This window comes from Lolium rigidum, chromosome 3, assembly GCF_022539505.1.
Source record: "Lolium rigidum isolate FL_2022 chromosome 3, APGP_CSIRO_Lrig_0.1, whole genome shotgun sequence".
Classification (NCBI taxonomy): domain Eukaryota; kingdom Viridiplantae; phylum Streptophyta; class Magnoliopsida; order Poales; family Poaceae; genus Lolium; species Lolium rigidum.
The window spans coordinates 366,508,733-366,526,768 of record NC_061510.1 but is presented as its reverse complement, the minus strand read 5'-3'; the positions used below and the strand labels follow the sequence as shown (position 1 = coordinate 366,526,768).

Below are 18,036 nucleotides of genomic sequence, written 5' to 3'. Positions count from 1 at the left end.
GCAAGTCGGCCGAGACGACCATGGCCTGCAGGTCCCTACGGACGCATTGGATGGCCTCCGCCTGCGAGGTGTTCGATGAAATGGGCGATCTAAAATCTGTCCCTTTTCATCTGTAGATCATGGTGGATAGCGACGACGACTACTTCTTCAAAAACTTCATCGACACGTCGTCAGACGAGGATTCGGACGACGAATTTTTCACGGAGGCTGCGCTGATCATCCACGAGCACATTGTCTCGTAGATCCCCGTGTACCAGGGGTCCTTGCCGGGGCGCGCGGCCGCCTTGGACCGCAAAAGAGAACGCGGTCACGACCAGCTCTTCAACGACTACTTCCAACCCAAGCCATTGTTCCCGCCGGCGTTGTTTCACCGTCGTATTCGGATGTCCAGACCGTTGTTCCGCCGGATAATGGATGGCGTCAAGCTCTACGACGACTACTTCTGCGCGAAAGTGGATGCAATTGGCAAGGTAGGCCTCTCTTCGTACCAGAAATGCACGGCAGCGATTAGGATGCTAGCATATGGCGTTCCGGTGATTTCGTAGATGAGTACACGCGCATGAGTGAGTCTACCGGCTTGGAAGCGATGTACATGTTCTGCAGAGTAGTGATCGGTTCGTTCGGAGAACATTACATCCGGCAACCTAATGCACAGGACACAGCTCGTCTATTGTCAATCAACGCTTCTAGGGGATTTCCTGGGATGCTTGGCAGCATAGACTGCATGCACTGGGAGTGGAAGAACTGCCCCTTTGGTTGGCAGGGGAATACAACGGCCATTCTGAGGGGTGCACAGTCATTCTTGAAGCTGTTGCTTCAAATGACACATGGATTTGGCACTCATTCTTCGGAATGGCTGGCTCGCACAATGATATCAATGTCGTTGCGGCGCTCTCCGGTGTTTGATAGGCTAGCGTACAGTCAGTCCCCTGATGTGGATTTTGAGATCAATGGCCACCACTACACCAAGGGGTACTACCTTGCTGATGGTATCTATCCACCTTGGCTACACTCCTGAAGACAATTCGAAAACCCAACTCAGAGCAGGAGGCAAGGTTTGCCAAAGCGCAGGAGGCAGCCCGGAAAGATGTCGAGTGGGCGTTTCGCATCCTCCAAACTCGTTGGGCTATCGTCAGACACCCGCGCGAGCCTCGGGATGTGCAAACTCTGTGGGAGGTGATGACCGCTTGTGTAATCATGCATAACATGATTGTTGAGGTAGAGCGGGATGGTTCACTCTTTGATAATGAGTGGGAAGGCCAGGGAGAGTTGGTTACTCCTCAAGGTGGTCCGGCATCATTCCAGGACATTCTTCATGCGCACCATGAAATTCGAGATCTAGATGTACACAACCAGCTGCAGGCTGATTTGGTCGAGCACATGTGGCAGCATGTAGGCAACAATGCTGCAAACAACAATGATGAAGGAAATCCCGAAGCCTAAAGCATTTGTATCGTTTTTACATTTTATTTGAATAATACTTTATCATTGATTACGTGGACAATGTACTGTGTAATAAATTTTGAGCATTTAAATTATTTTATATATTTTCTATAACTTATTTGGTGTTTTATAGTGAATTTATAAGCAAAAAGCTACCATACGGCGATGCGACCCAAATCTACCACGTTGGACGCACCGTGCGCCCAAACGGACGCGCGGACGCGGAGCTCCGTTCCCGCGTCCGTTCAGACACCCAAACAACCTGAAACGAACGGCACAACAGGTCTGTTTTGGGTCGATTGGAGATGCCCTAAGTCCCGGCCAAGTTATCGTTTAAAGGCCCGAGAGAGAGACCGACACGCCGGCCCGTCACGCTTTCATCTCGCCCGTTTTCCGCTTCTCCCATGGGCCCACACGACGTCTTTGTTCGTTCCGCACCGTCCTCTTCCACCGCATCACCCGAAAGAACACTCCCCCTTTTTCCACACGAGATATGATTCACCGCCACCATTAGGAGCGGAGAGTGATCTTCCTCCCGGCTGCCTGCTCCCGCGGATCGGGCCGGGCAAATGGCCCGCGCGGTCTCCCTGGCGGCGCTCTCCTTCCTTCTCCTCCTCGCCGCCGCCGCCGCCGCCGCCGCCGCCGCCGGAGGTGAGGAGTTCTTCTCTTCTCCCTTCCCCTGTCTCGAAACTCGTTTCTGTAGATCGCAGATTGAGATCTGCAGTTGCGGGTGTAGTGGAGGTTTGATGCGGAAAGGCAGCGTTCACGCTATCACTGCCAGTTAGCCTCGCGTCGCATCGCAACTGCTTTTGAACCGCTTGTCGTCTAGGGTAATTCCGTAGTTGGGTTAGAATTGTAGGCGTCGCGGCCGTGTTGATCTGCTCGCAGTCCAGATGCTCCACCTTTTTGTTGATCCTGGAGAGCATGATCTGCACACGTATATTTGTAGACAGATGGAGTATGTTCAGATTCAAGTGTGAAGTACTGTGGCTGCGGTGTTGATGTGGCATGATAGCGATCTGGAACCAGTGAGGCACTTATCCAGTTCGGAGATGCGCGAACTAGGACAATGGTGGCCTACTTGGCACACTTGAAGAAAAAGTTTATTGACCCACATTGCAGTTTCCTCTTCCGTTTGTTCTAGAGCACACTTCCTTGGGTCATGCTGATGTAATTGCTTCTACTTTGTGCAGCTCCAGAGGACCCAATTTATTCTGGCGAATTGGTTAGCACAGTACTACCCTGCCCTGCTACTATTTCCTTGGTGTTACTGAAATGTATGTTTGCTTATATACTGATGGATTCCTGCAATGGTAGGACTGGAGTAGGCAACCCAACTTCAAACTGCACAATTTCTCCTTGCATCAAGAGGGTGAGTAATGATGAAAATTGTTTTGTTCAATGTCTTCTAACAGAAGCTCATTTAACAAGGGGCGTTTTATTTTATTTGTTAATGCAGATGGCTTTCAGCTACTGAGCAGGCCAGCAGACGCAACTCGCAGGGTAACATTTTTCTCTTCACTGCAATTTTAAGCAGGACAATCACTGTTTGCTTATTTAACAATTTCCAGATGTGGTTAATCACCCTTTCTATGTAGCTTCTTTCTTCCATGACAGCTCTTTTTGAAATGAAATCTTATATCTGTGCCCCCTGTTCACTTTTCACATTTCCATGTGCAGAAATTGAGGGAGAGAACTGGTGTAAGAAAGAAAATGGAAGTAGTGCAGCAGGATGATGAAGCCCTAGTTAAACTTGAGAATGCAGGTATTGAGCGTTCAAAAGCCGTTGATTCTGCTGTGCTGGGAAAATATAGCTTATGGAGGCGTGAAAATGAAAACGACAAGGCAGATTCGAATGTCCGTCTGATGCGGGATCAAATGATCATGGCCAGAATATACACTGTGCTTGCCAAGTCCAGGGATAAGCTCGATCTTTATCAGGAGCTGCTCTCCAGGATCAAGGAAAGCCAGCGCTCCCTTGGGGAAGCTACCGCTGATGCTGAACTTCCCAGAAGGTAACTGTTGGCTCAAACTGTTTTTATCGGCAAATTTTTCCTGCATGGCTCATTTCTCTCTTGTTTAATTTGAAGTGCTTCTGAGAGAGCAAAAGCAATGGGTCAAGTTTTATCAAAAGCAAGAGACCAGTTGTATGACTGCAAGCAAATTACCCAGCGTTTAAGAGCAATGCTTCAATCAGCTGATGAGCAGGTCCGGAGCTTGAAGAAGCAGAGCACCTTCCTCAGCCAGTTGGCAGCAAAGACAATCCCAAATGGCATCCATTGCTTGTCCATGCGCTTAACGATAGACTATTACCTTCTCTCTCCAGAGAAAAGAAAGTTCCCCAAGAGTGAGAATCTGGAAGATCCTGATCTTTATCACTATGCTCTTTTTTCGGACAATGTTCTGGCAGCATCAGTTGTGGTCAACTCAACCATCATGAATGCAAAGGTTAGTGCAATCTTGACTGCGTCTTGGAATTTGGTTTCTTGGTTACGATGTATGACCCAGTTCGGTAGCAACTCCTAATCTTCTTGTTTAAAACTGCAGGAGCCTGAGAAACATGTGTTCCATCTTGTTACTGACAAACTGAACTTTGGGGCAATGAACATGTGGTTTCTGTTGAATCCACCTGGGGATGCCGCAATCCATGTTGAGAATGTGGATGACTTCAAGTGGTTAAACTCTTCGTACTGCCCTGTTTTGAAGCAGCTTGAGTCCGCAGCCATGAAAGAGTACTACTTCAAGGCGGATCGTCAAAAAACTCTCTCTGCTGGTTCTTCTAATCTGAAGTACCGAAACCCAAAATATCTGTCCATGCTCAATCATTTGAGATTTTACCTCCCACAAGTCTATCCTAAGTTGAATAAGATCCTTTTCCTTGATGATGACATTGTGGTCCAGAAAGATTTGACTGGACTTTGGGAGGTTGATCTTAATGGGAATGTTAATGGTGCTGTGGAAACATGTGGGGAGAGTTTCCACCGTTTCGACAAGTACCTCAATTTTTCAAACCCAAATATTGCCCAGAATTTTGATCCAAATGCGTGTGGTTGGGCTTATGGAATGAATATGTTTGATCTGGAAGAATGGAAGAAGAAGGACATTACTGGGATTTACCATAGATGGCAGACCATGGTGAGTTGGAAACAACTAAAATAATGTTTATATCAGTTTAACTGTGCCCACTTTTTCCTAGCATACTGTATTTGCTGTCTTATGTTCTTGCAGTACCATCTTGTCCATATGGTATCTGGTGGTTCAGTCTTTCAAATGTTTTCTCCACTGCCATGCATATAGCCTTCATCTTATACATGAAGGAATACTGTAAATATTCCATGAGCATGATTGCATAGATCATATCAGAGTGACATGGTGGTGTGGATAGATTCCTTGGTAAAAAGGTTATCTGGCAATGAGGTCCCATTTTCCAGCTTCTGCAGTGCCTCATGATAATTTCTCAGCAAATGTAGGATCTGCACCATTGTGTTGGGTTCTGTAACTAGAAATTAAATCACACATTTCTTACTCAGCTTTGTAGAGTAAATACTTCCACCAAAACCCTGTCTTCACACTGTTTTTCATTACACTTTTTTACAGAATGAAAACAGGCTGCTGTGGAAACTGGGGACACTTCCACCAGGTCTTATGACTTTCTACAAGCTGACGCACCCTCTGGACAAATCATGGCATGTGCTTGGATTAGGATACAACCCAACCGTTGAGCACTCAGAAATCGACAGCGCCGCTGTCATCCACTACAATGGAAACATGAAACCCTGGCTAGAGATTGCGATGACAAAGTACCGGCCTTACTGGACAAAGTACATCAATTACGAGCATTCCTTTGTCCGCGGGTGCAAGATCAGTCAATAGACAGTAGCTAGAGAAGCATTCTTCCCTGATGAGCATTTGGAATCACTTTGACGGGACTACGAAAGGAAGTGTTCCTGCTGGTAGTACAGTTATAGTACATGTTCGTCGCTCGTGTTATTAGATTTGTTTGGTATTTTCTACTGTATGTAGCTTCCTCCCTCCCAACCCCCCCCCCCCCCCACATCTGGTGTGCTGTCTTGACTAGTCCACTGTAGCATTTCTTTGATCATCTTATTCTCATGAAAAGAATGGTGAGCTTGATGATCCTTGTGAACTGGTTAATGCAATGTTTCTAAACATGTGGTGGTAATGCCAGTCGATATGAGCTATATTTGTAGGTGGTTTAATTTTCTTATTTCTATGACAACAAGCCACACAAAAAATGTATGCATCTTTTCAGAGAACAATATCTGGAAGCACAGGAACTCTTGCGTCTTTGAGGGCGCTCAGCCGTCAATTCCATTCCTGCTTTCAAAGATCAAAGAGGTCAGCTCATGGGCAAAAGCTGGTGCCCAAGGGCTACGAGTAGTGCCGCCATGTATGAACTAAACCATGGGAGGTTGCAAACAAAACTATCTTTTCAATGAAATGAAATGCGAAGGTCCTTTGCGCTTTCTTTAAAAAAAGTGATGACTAGAAACGGCTGGACAGCTCAGACATATGGCCCGGCGGAGGAAATATGAGTTCCACTATACTCACCTGGAATATATTATGGGCGCGCTTAGGCTCTCTGCAATTGCATTAGCTTTTCAAAAACAGTTCATGAAGAGCATGTTGTGAGAATTTATCCACGAAATCTTACTGAAATTAGTACACGTCACAATAACTGGTAGCATTCCATAGGACAGAAACAACAGACCGACCATGAACGACTGTGAAGACGTGATTATTCATTTATCTCATCAAAATGCAAAACATTATTTTGAGGTACACGAGCAACGCAAGATATGCAGCACACTACACCACCTTTTTTTATTGGTACACCAGTGGTAACTACCACTGAGATCCCACACCAAACGCATACCATGTAAGGTTTTTGGAGCAAAATTACTTTACATGATAGCCACCAAATCCTGACATCTTCTTGCCATAACGTGGCAACAACTGCCTGTATATGCTTCTCCCCCGAGCGAAGGAAAACCCGTGGCGCCAATGTGTGGTTTTATCCAGCCCTGCTCAGCTTTCTGAATTTCAGGGGAGGAAACCGTTCGTGTCAGCACTCCTCTTCTTCACAAAATTATCAGGCATGGCAGCAACCTGTGATATCGACGAGGTTGTGGTACTTCTCTGAAACCTCCCCATGTTCCAATAGGAGAAAGGTTCTTCGTTCTGGCTGCTAGAACTAGGAGCAGGCCTTGGAATATATCGTGGGATCATGCCGTGTTGTCTAACATGGAGATCCTGCAAGAAATTGAGGGTCAGATTCTTAGTAGCGGATATCGGTGCCATGTCAACAGATAGAATTCAGTCCTGGGCATTTATCAGCTACTCATCCTCAGGAGTACAGTTGCTGAAATTCACTGATCATGTTTCTGATAAACTCCCTTTGAATTTCTATGTAATTAATGATGAAGCCATGTGATCCAGGAGCAGAACAAAGTTGATAAGCAGATCTTGCAATTATTACATCATTATTAGTAGTTACATAACTTACCATTCCTCCAGCTAAAAGTAACAGTGCATAGTACTGCAGTTAACGAAGTAGATGCTTGATTTAACATATGGAACATCGATGAAGTGGAAAATTCTGTAGAATTGCTAGCTAAGTTTTATGTGCCATTACACGCAAAGCCACTCAAATATACACAAACTGATTGCTAATAAGCGATATGCAAGATGTGGTTAAGAACTGGGAGGGGCCAGGACTGATATGCTACATAATTTACCTTGTACTAGAAACGTTTTCGTGCAAAAAAAATAATGCTACTTCAAAAGCTTAATTCAAGCCTGACTGCCTGAACCCTAACTAAAGTACGATTTTCAATCCTGAACTCCGCAATCGTAGGATTCAGTACCTCAAACCAGCAAAACAGACACTTTTCACCCTCGGTTGGTTTCAAGCGTGTTTTTTTGGCTCACATGATGTCAGATGTAGTCGCAAGCTTGCTATTTGGTCGAAATAGAGTTTACTTGCGTTGAGTACTTACATGAATATTCCTATTTTAAAGACGTTGCGATATCATAAATAGCAGATGGAGATGCATATCATCAAACGGATCAGTAACGGGGCCAGCACGGTGAGAGGAGGAGATGGGGATGCTCAGATGCTGTTTTCAGTGGCTCTGAGGTGGAGTGAAGTCAACAGGCATGTGAGGATGGTAGAAAATAAGACCTGAAAGCTAGGAGCAAACTCAGATTTGGTGCCAAGTTGACATTCACATGGATGAAAACTACCCCAGTTTGGATTGAAGTTGTAAAGTGCATAGTTTCCATAGTTCTTCATTGCAAGTCAAGGTTATAAAACTGAGGGTTGAAAAGTGGACTTTGTCCATCACTGAGGGCTGAAATGTGTGCATTTTCTTTAAAAAGTAATTTCCCCTGATAGGAATCGTCATGAGAATTCCTCTAAAACCAGTAGAAGAACCAACGCCCATTACCCATAACCCATGTAATGAGACAAATATATCAAAAAAAAAAATCTTACATGTGAATTTCTCATGGGAACCATGTCCACTGCATGGTTAGGATAAGCTGAACCTACATAAAGAGAAATTTCATCATCACAGGTCTCAGTGAAAAACTAACAGTATGTGTGGTTGCCCCCAAATGGATAACGGTGAAGCATGTGCAATTTATTGGGGTGTGCGTTTCTTGGAAGCTGTTAGGCCTAAAATACTATTGTGTACATGGAGTCTACATCTATCTATCTATCTATACATTAATAAACACGACATTCTATGTACTATACCAAACAAAGAGCTATCCATAAATAATAGTTTCTTCATGGATCCTGGGGATTTCTTGGAACTGCTATTCTTAGTAAAAGACAAAAAAGAATTGGATATGAGAAGCATAAATTAGTCACACCCCAATGCAGAAACACATATCACTTCACTGTGTAAGAACACTGACTTTCGCAGGATTTCCATGCATCGATTATTTATTTTCATAAAAATGCAAATATCATAAATTTTCCAAATTCTGAGGCCGTGAGTGAATAAGGAAGTTGGTTGTGAAGAGAAAATGACAAGGTATATCAATTAAACAGATGGCTTAATTAAGCAGGTAGGCGTAGCCAAGGGCTCATGGCACTACTCTGAACTATGTACTCCCTCATAATAAGTGGTCGGAGGTTTAGTCCAAATTTGAGCTAATTTGAACTAAAACCCCGACACTTATTATGGATCTGAGCGAGTACAATATAGTATTTTTGAAGTTGATTACAGTAATATTTGGACAGCTACATGCGAAATTCGGCCCCTTAATTAATATCATCCTGCAGTTTACTAGAAGCAGTTTCAGAATCAGCTGCCGACAAGCCGACCCGGATCATGTTCAATTTTCCATTCAAAATGGTCCCGTTTCAGTTTTGAACCAGTAAAGAGCAAAATGGTACGGCAAATTTTCTAGCAGAGCCTGTAAACGTGCAACGGAAATCCGGAATATACACAGTACATGTTGGATACCTGCAGCTGGTGTGGTTAGCCAGGACGAGTGGGGGTAGACGTCGACCGTCGCCCGCGACGACAGGCCTGGGAACCCGCCGGCGCTGGCGCCGCCGAACCCGATCGCGGTCCTGACTGGCGCGAACTCCCCGACCGCCGGCAGCGGCGGTGGCTGGGAGCGGAAGAACGGCGACGTCATCGGCGGGGCGGGGGGCGGCGCGGGTGCGGCGTCCCAGGCGCCGGCCGGCGCGTCGCGCTGCGGGCGCGGGCTCCAGCGGAAGGGGCCGAACCCGGCGCTCCGGTTGGAGACTGCGTCGTGCTCGTGTAGCGGCGGTGGCGGCGCGAAGCTGGAGTGGGGCGGCGGGGGCGCGAAGCCGGAGTGGGGCGGCGGCGGTGGCGGCGGGTTGGGGGCGAGGTGGAGGCGGCGGATCCAGACGGAGGCGAGCGGGTCGGGGTTGCCGTGCGGGCGCGGGTACGGCGTGACGTACTGCTGGTGCTGGTGGTGGTGGTGGTGGGAGGGAGGCGCGGAGTCGCGGCTGCCGACGGAGCTCCGGAGCGAGAAGTGGTCCGACGACATGGCGGCGAGAGAGACGGGGCGGGGCGGGAAGAAGGATAAGCACAGAGCGGGGTAAGTGCGGTACCTTTCTTGCTTCCCTTGGCCCTTGTGGAGGGAGGGCGACCGGGACGAGGAGAGGAGAGGGTGAAAGCGCGCGCGCGTCGGCGTCGGCGTCGGGGGACAGGCGGGCGGGGCGGGGGAGAGCGACGACGAGGAAGACCGTCGTCAGCAGTCAGCAGTGGCTGGACTCGCCGTGCGTGCGCCGCCACACGATTGATAACCGCTCAATAATGGCATCACACTTTTCAGCTCTCAAAAGGAACTTGCAAAACAATCACTTCAGTTTGGGCTAAGTTCTGGTGGAGTGGTAATCTGGACAAGCGATCGATGCACTGGTTGTCTTGGCAAAAACTTTCAGTCCCAAAATCTCAAGGTGGCATGGGTTTTAGGGATTTGGAGGCTTTTAATATTGCTCTGTTGGGGAAACAAGCATGGAGAATGGTTATGTACCCGGACTCCTTAGGGCATCTCCAACGCGGAGACCTAAACCCAAAAACGGATACCACTTTTGTCCGTTTGGGTAAAAACACGTCCCAACGCGCGGACGCAAATGCAAAACGGACGGCAATAAAGTCCGGGCGACCCAAATCTCACGCAAATGCTGGGCGGACTTTGCGTCCGTCCGGCTCGCTCGGGACAGCTCCGGACGTCCGTTTTTATTCGCCCGACCCCACATCTTCTCTCTCCCATGTCTTCTTTTTCCCATGGATATGGCCGGAATAGTCGCCGGAGTTTGGCTGGCTCGGCCAGCTGCCGCCGCCGCCCACACATGGAGCACCCCGGCGCCGAGTCCTCCTTTTTTTCATCCCTACCGGAAGTTGCCGCCGCCAAAATGAGCTCCGGCGACAAAGCTCGTCGACGGCGACGCGCGGAGCGATGGCCAAGGGTGCGTGAACGGGCGGCGCCTTGCGGTCGAGCCACGAGCGGCCGGCCGCGCGCCGCTGCGGAGCCTCGGGCCGCCGCCGCCGGCCGCGCCTCGGTCCGACTCCGCCGGCCGCACCTCGGGCCGCCGCCGTCCGCGTGCCTCGCCGCGCCATCTCGCGCCGCCCGAGGGGCGGAGGTCGACGTGGGCGGGCGGATCCCCGACGCGAGCCGCGCGCCGCCCGGCCCTCGCGAGTCGCGCGTCGCCTCGACGCCGCGCCGTGCGGCGCCGTCCCGGCCCGGCCGCCGCCCGCTCCGCCGCGGAGCCCGCGCCGCTGCGGACCCGGCCGCGCGTCGGGCCGCCGCCGCGCCTAGGGCCGCCGCCCGCTCCCTCGTGGCCGCCTCGGGCCCGCGCCGCCGCGGACCCGGCCGCGCGTCGGGCCGCCGCCGCGCCTCGGGCCGCCGGCCGCGAGCAGGCCTCGCCCGCGCCGCCGCCGAGCGAGCCGCGCCTCGGCCGCCGCCGGCCGCGAGCAGGCCGTGCCGGACACGCGCGGGGACGGGCGGGGCGCCGCCCGCCGCGTCGGCCACGCACGGGCACCGGCGAGGCGCGCCGAGCGGGCACGGGCGAGGGAGTCGCTCGGCCGCGTGCGGGAAGGACTCGGGCCGGATCTCGCCGGGCGTGGCGCGGCGGAGCTCGCCGGGGCGTGCCGAGGGTGGGGGCGGAGGTCGCCGGGCGGGGACGGAGGCTGCCGGGCCGAGGCCGGACGAGGGCTGCTCGCCGGGCATGTTTTTGACTAGTACTAGTACGAGGAAGAGGACTAATTTGGGTCCGCTCGGCGTTGGGGAACAAAACAAAGCTACAGACATATTGTCTATCCGCGTCTCCGGACCTCGACCCAAACGACCACAATCGGACGTCCGAATACGTCTGTTTGGGTCGTGCGGTTGGAGATGCCCTTATGTGCTCAAGTGTTGAGAAGCAGATATTTTCCAAATAGAAGTTTCATGGAGGCGACTGCTCCAAGGGCTGCTTCAAAGACATGGAGGGCAATTTTGGCTGGGCGTGAGGCCCTTAAGTTGGGTCTGATTAAACGAATTGGGTCAGGTGAATCTGTGTCTATTTGGGATGATGACTGGATTCCGGACTTTACTCAATGAAACCTATGGGGAAACTTCAAGACACTACACTACTGACAGTTAATGAACTTATGAATGAGGATCACCAGTGGAATGTGTCTTTGGTTAGAGAGCTGTTCTTTGCCCCAGATGCAGATGCAATTCTGAAAATTCCTTTAAGGAGGAGTGGGGGGGAGGATTGGCTAGCTTGGTCAAAAGAAAGTTCTGGCTATTATACTGTTCGTTCGGCTTATAGGGAGCTTATTCTGCATAGCCAGCAACAACAACAAGTTCATGATGAAATTTTTGAATCTTCAGCTGTGCAAAGTGGAGATTTATGGAAAAAAGTGTGGAAGCTTGGTGTAGTTCCAAAAGTGCGTGTTTTCTGGTGGCGGGTTCTTCGTGGAATCCTTCCCGATTATGGGACCCCGTCACGGCGGCATGTCATGGCTAATAGCACTTGCGGAATTTGCAAAGCAAAACCGAAACACTATGGCATGCTCTTATTGAGTGTAGCCATGCTAAAATGTTTTGGGAGGCAGCTAAGACAATTCTCTGTTTGAAGTTGCCTCGCTTACACCCCGAAACATGGGCGCCTGATATTCCGTATGAGAGTTTCTTCGGTGAGAAGGAGAAGGCGATGATCATCACCTGTCATGTACCAGATTTGGACATCCAGAAATAATGTGACTCATGGCGAAAAGAGTTATGAACCTTCTAAAACAATGGAGTTTGTGAAGGAAACTATTCTAGCTTTGGAAATGCCTCAAGATCAATCAACTCTTAAGAGTCCTAGACCAGATTGTAAGTGGAAGGAGGCACCGAGTGGTATTGTAAAGTTTAACTCGGATGGTGCCATTCAGTCTTCGTCGGGTATGGCTGGAGTTGGCATTGTTGCACGTGCAGGTTCTGTTTTCAGAGGTGCGATGTGCAAAACTTATACGGGGGTTATGGATCCTCCGACTATTGAAGCGCTGGCCCCGAGAGATGCAGTTTTATATGCTTGTTGCTAGAGGTTTTGAAAGGGTGCAGTTTGAAGTGGACTGTCAAGTTTTGTGCAAACATTGGCGGGACAAACATAACAATCGATCTCTGATTGGTCCTATTCTAGAGGAGATTTATGAGCATAGTTTAGGTTTTCAAACTTTTACTATTTCTCATGTTAGACGTGAGGCCAATATGTCGGCTCACTGTTGCGCTAAGTTTGCGTGTATACAGGATGAGAATAGGTCTTGGGATGTAGAACCGTCAGACTTTTTAGAGCACAGTCTTATGACTGATTGTAATCCGGACTAAAGCAGTAGGTTTTCTGACGCACTCTTTTCCTTCCAGGGTACCGAAGGGGGCTGGAAGGTTTTTAATGAGGCGGGCCTACTTGCTTATTATAGTAATATATTGTTATTCAAAAAAAAAAATGGCATCACACCTTTTAATTTTATCCCCGCGAGCAGTCAGAGGCAGCTCATGGTGTTCTCGTTAATTGCCACTCTTTGCAAGTTGTAGTACTGTCGCAACTCGCAAGGTTGTCTACTTGTACTACTTGCACAAGTCATGCTATTGGCATGGGGGACGGTTTTGGTAAACTTGGAAATAATCATCTCCAAGTTATATGAGAAAATAACGGTTTTGGTAAACTTGGAAATAATCATCTCTAAGTTATATGAGAAAATAATAGACCGTGTGGGCTATCTACTACTCCCTCCCTCCGGTCGAATTAAATCGATGCGATGCGAGCTGGGCAGAGCCACGTTAATTAAACCACGACATCATCTAATTGTGGTTGCAACACCGTAACTGTTGTCAGCATGAAGAAATTCAACCACCAAAACACCGGCAAAAACCTGTTGGGGAACAAACCTCATTCAGTTGTCACACATATGATAGAGATAGGGCAATCGGGATAAACATAATCAATTAGCCGGATATCAGGTCGACGACCTTGAGTCGAAAGAAGGGGTGCCCAATGATGTCACGAATGATACGCTTGGAGCCATCCAACAGATATCAATATTATCCAACCCATGGTCCGTGAAGGACTATCCAGAACAAAAGCTCACAAGCTCGTTGGCAACATCAGACCAGACGCCATCGAGACATGATTGAAGACATGGATCTAAGAGATGTTGCAGGGATGACACGCGAGAATTCCCTCGCCTCCGCCCCACCACACCAGAGCAAGAAGCAAAGGGGGTCGACTGATTGAATGTGGCGGGTGGAGGCTAGTACTAAAGGATAAAGAGTAGCTAATTACTCAAAACTTGAATTCAGCTAGTTTATTTTAGAGATGCATATCATTACGTTCATGTTCTTTTAGAAAGGAATGAAGATCTCAGCATTTGCATCGAGGCTTGTGCTCTCATTGGCCTCTAAATTTCAAAATAGTGTAAACCCTCAAAGGGATATGGATATCGTCGTATTGTTTAATCTCAGCCATTCTACCCCTAAGTCCGAACAACTATCGTTTAATCTAAGCCATCCTTGTGTTTCACTCAGGAAAACGTTTTAATCTTGGCGGTCTATAGAAGCACAAGCTCTTGCATCGATTGATGCATATAGCCTTTATTTCAAATCAGTCCATGTGGTACCCTCCCGTTCAATATCCCGCCATGCCCACCACCATCTTGGCCATCCATCTAAAATCAGAGGTTGACCGCGTCGGGGTGCCCCCCTCCTACCCTCAAACCTTACTTGTCACCGGAGGCTAACCACTCTTGCTCCTCTGCTCCTGCATACTGTTGTTGTCTCTGACTCTTTTATGTTGGTGGTGCGTGTGTGTAGAGGGTAGGTTAGGATGAATTTCTTCGTTTCGCTGTATTCCACACCAGTGTTTTTGTACTGGTATAGGCATTGATTCATTTTCCCATGCTTACAAAAATCTAAGATAACAAACGTCAAACCAGGATATAGGCATGCCTCATGTTTGCTTGCCATCTCTACTCTACTCAACCAAAGGTTTTCTCCTCGACACCAATGGAGGCAAATACTAATCAGTGCACCTACCGTTGAGTTGTGTAAGGCGTCCAAGGTTTTCAAAATTTGTAGACAGCAAGTCCAACAATATATGAAACTATTGATAATAACTTGGTACCAATGGATTCAGTATTCAGCAAGTCCAACAATATATGAAATTATTGATAATAACGGTGAAGCATGTGCAATTTATTGGAGTGTGTGTTTTTTGGAAGCTGTTAGGCCTAAAATATTGTGTACATGGAGTCTACATCTATCTATCTATACATTAATAAACACGACATTCTATGTACTACCAAACAAAGAGCTATCCATAAATAATAGTTTCTTCATGGATCCTGGGGATTTCTTGGAACTGCTATTCTGAGTAAATGACAAAACAGAATTGTACTACTGTATATGAGAGCATAAATTAGTCACACCGCAATGCAGGAACAAATATCACTTCAATGTAAGAACACTGACTTCGGTAGGAATTCCAAGCATCGATTATTTATTTTCATAAAAATGCAAATCTCATAAATTTTCCAAATTCTGAGGCCGTGAGGGAATAAGGAAGTTGGTTGTGAAGAGAAAACGACAAGGTATATCAATTAAACAGATGGCTTAAGCAGGTAGGAGTAGCAAAGGGCTCATGGCACTGCTCTGAACTATATGTACTCCCTCATAATAAGTGTCGGAGGTTTAGTTTAAATTTGAGCTAATTTGAACTAAAACCCTGACACTTATTATGGATCTGAGGGGGTGTACACTATAGTATTTTTGAAGTTGCTCGCTAGTTTTTAGCAAAAGCTACAGTGAAATGTTTCAGAAGACGTCATGTTTGACTGATGTTCTGCTGTTTGTGAGCATATTTAGACAAGGGTGCATCGAAGCAAATCCAAAGGTTTTGACGAGCTACATGCGAATTTTGGCCCCTTAATTAAGAGTATCATTTTGCAGTTTACTAGAAGCAGTTTCAGAATCAGCTGCTGATGAGCCGACCCGGATCATGTTCAGTTTCGATTCAAAATGGTTCCGTTTTTCAGTTTTGAACCAGTTTCAACGACATCGTGGCGGAAGCGCGGCAATGGGCGGACGCGGGAGCCCAGGGGTGTGCGCCTTCTGCTCCCCTAGACTAGGTTTCCTTTTCTTGGGTCGAGTTGTACGGCGTGGTGTTCGTCCGGTTTCGGGCTTGTACATATAACCTTCTTTTCTATCAATGCATCGAAACGCAAGTCTTTTGCGTTTTCGCGAAAAAAAAGTTTTGAACCAGTTAGAGAGCGAAATCGTACGGCAATTTCCTAGCAGAGCACACAAGCTTGTAAACGTGCAACGGAAATCCCGGAATATATACAGTACATGTTGGGTACCTGCAGCTGGTGTGGCTAGCCAGGATGAGTGGGGGTAGACATGGACCGTCGCCCGCGACGACAGACCGGGGAGCCCGCTGCCGGCGCCGGCGCCGAACCCGATCGCGGTCCTGACTGGCGCGAACTCCCCGACCGCCGGCAGCGGCAGCGGCGGTGGCTGGGAGCGGAAGAACGGCGACGTCATCGGCGGGGCGGGGGGCGGCGCGGGTGCGGCGTCCCAGGCGCCGGCCGGCGCGTCGCGTTGCGGGCGCGGGCTCCAGCGGAAGGGGCCGAACCCGGCGCTGCGGTTGGAGACTGCTTCGTGCTCGTGCGGCGGCGGCGGCGGCGCGAAGCCGGAGTGGGGCGGCGGCGGTGGCGGCGGCGGGTTGGGGGCGAGGTGGAGGCGGCGGATCCAGACGGAGGCGAGCGGGTCGGGGTTGCCGTGCGGGCGCGGGTACGGCGTGACATGCTGGTGGTGCTGCTGGTGGTGGTGGTGGGAGGGAGGCGCTGAGCCGTGGCTACCGACGGAGCTCCGGAGCGAGAAGTGGTCCGACGACATGGCGGCGAGAGAGACGGGGCGCGCGGGAAGAAGGATAAGCACAAGCAGAGACGTGGGCGCGGGGTAACTGCGGTAGCTTTCTGACTTCCGTTGGCCCTTGTGGAGGGTGGTGGTGGGAGGGCGACCGGGACGAGGAGAGGAGAGGAGAGGGTGAAAGCGTCGGCGTCGGCGTCGGCGTCGGGGGAGAGCGACGACGAGGAAGACCGTCGTCAGCACTGGCTGGACTCGCCGTGCGTGCGCCGCCACACGATTGATAACCGCTCAATAATGGCATCATCACCTTTTTATCCCCGCTAGCAGTCAGAGGCAGCTCATGGTGTTCTCATTAATTGCCACTCTTTGCAAGTTGTTGTACTGTCGCAACTCGCAAGGTTGTCTACTTGTACTAATTGCAAAGTCACGCTATTGGCATGGGGGAGGATAGGGATTTGGTGCACATGCGCAAAATCTTACATTTCTATTTCTCCAAAACCTATGACATTAAACATGTATACAGATATGTACAAGAGGAGTCTACGCAAAAAAAAAAAAAATCCCGGTAAAAAATACTTTAAATTTTGGGAAATACAAAATAAACAAATTTCTAACAAAAAGACATACTATTTTAATATTATTGTATTACCATTTACTGTCACAAATTTGTCTTTTTATATTTCCCAAAATACAACGTATTTTTTAACGGGACTTTTTTGCATACACCCGTACTGCACATATCTATCTATATATTTAACACCATAATTTTTAGAGACACAGAAGTGTGTGGTTTTAAAATTTTCAGAAATCTTCAGAAATCTAAAATTGAAGGGAGCACTGGTGCCCATGTGTCAAAGACACTTTTTGCATGGGGGGCGGTTTTGGTAAACTTGGAAATAATCATCTCTAGGTTATATGGGAAAATAATAGACCGTGTGGGCTATCTACTACTCCCACGTCAATTAAACCAGACCAGAGGGAGCAGTTATAACTAATAGTGAGCGACTAATTCTCAACTTAATTCTCAATTAGAAGACATCATCTAATTGTGGCTGCAACACCATAATTGTTGTCAGCATGAACAACATGAAGAAATCAGTCCATGTGGTACCCTCCCGTTCAATGTCCCACCCTGCCCACCACCATCTTGGCCATCCATCTAAAATCAGAGGTTGACCGCGTCGGGGTGCCCCCCTCCTACCCTCAAACCTTACTTGTCACCGGAGGCTAACCACTCTTGCTCCTCTCCTCCTGCATACTGTTGCTGTCTCTGACTCTTTTATGTTGGTGGTGCGTGTGTGTAGAGGGTAGGTTAGGATGAATTTCTTCGTTTCACTGTATTCCACACCAGTGTTTTTGTACTTGTATAGGCATTGATTCATTTCCCCGTACTTACAAAAATCTAAACGTCAAACCAGGATATAGGCCTGCCTCATGTTTGCTTGCCATCTCTACTCAACTCCACCAAAGGTTTTCTCCTCAACAGCAATGGAGGCAAATACTAATCAGTGCACCTACCGTTGAGTTGTGTAAGGCGTCCAAGATTTTTAAAATTTGTAAACAGCAAATCCAACAATATATGGAACTATTGATACAAACTTGATACCAATGGATTCAGTATTCAACAAGAAATTTGTGGTCAAAACACAACTTTGGAATGGGTGGGCACCATTGAAATACTCTGCATCA

At 48.5% G+C, this 18,036-nt stretch overlaps 2 protein-coding genes across 3 annotated transcripts; one reads left to right on the top strand and one right to left on the bottom strand.

Annotated features, from left to right (window-relative positions):
- The first annotated feature begins 2,012 nt into the window (after positions 1 to 2,012).
- On the top strand, positions 2,013 to 5,480 carry LOC124704238 (polygalacturonate 4-alpha-galacturonosyltransferase-like). The gene is made up of 8 exons (XM_047236483.1): positions 2,013 to 2,094; positions 2,637 to 2,677; positions 2,761 to 2,815; positions 2,903 to 2,946; positions 3,124 to 3,458; positions 3,534 to 3,891; positions 3,991 to 4,578; positions 5,041 to 5,480. The coding sequence occupies exons 1-8, from the start codon at positions 2,013 to 2,015 to the stop codon at positions 5,314 to 5,316; spliced, it is 1,779 nt and encodes a 592-aa protein (XP_047092439.1). The 3' UTR covers positions 5,317 to 5,480.
- A 696-nt stretch (positions 5,481 to 6,176) lies between these two features.
- Positions 6,177 to 16,457, bottom strand: LOC124704237 (extensin-like). 2 transcript variants are annotated; one of them, XM_047236482.1, is made up of 3 exons: positions 15,837 to 16,457; positions 7,961 to 8,013; positions 6,177 to 6,717 (listed from the first exon to the last, which is right to left on the bottom strand). In XM_047236482.1, exons 1-3 carry the CDS (start codon positions 16,372 to 16,374, stop codon positions 6,508 to 6,510), a joined length of 801 nt encoding a protein of 266 aa, XP_047092438.1. In that variant the 5' UTR covers positions 16,375 to 16,457; the 3' UTR covers positions 6,177 to 6,507. The 2 variants fall into 2 exon arrangements, with proteins under 2 accessions (XP_047092438.1, XP_047092437.1); XM_047236481.1 differs by lacking the exon at positions 15,837 to 16,457 and adding an exon at positions 8,943 to 9,579.
- Between the last annotated feature and the right edge of the window lie 1,579 nt (positions 16,458 to 18,036).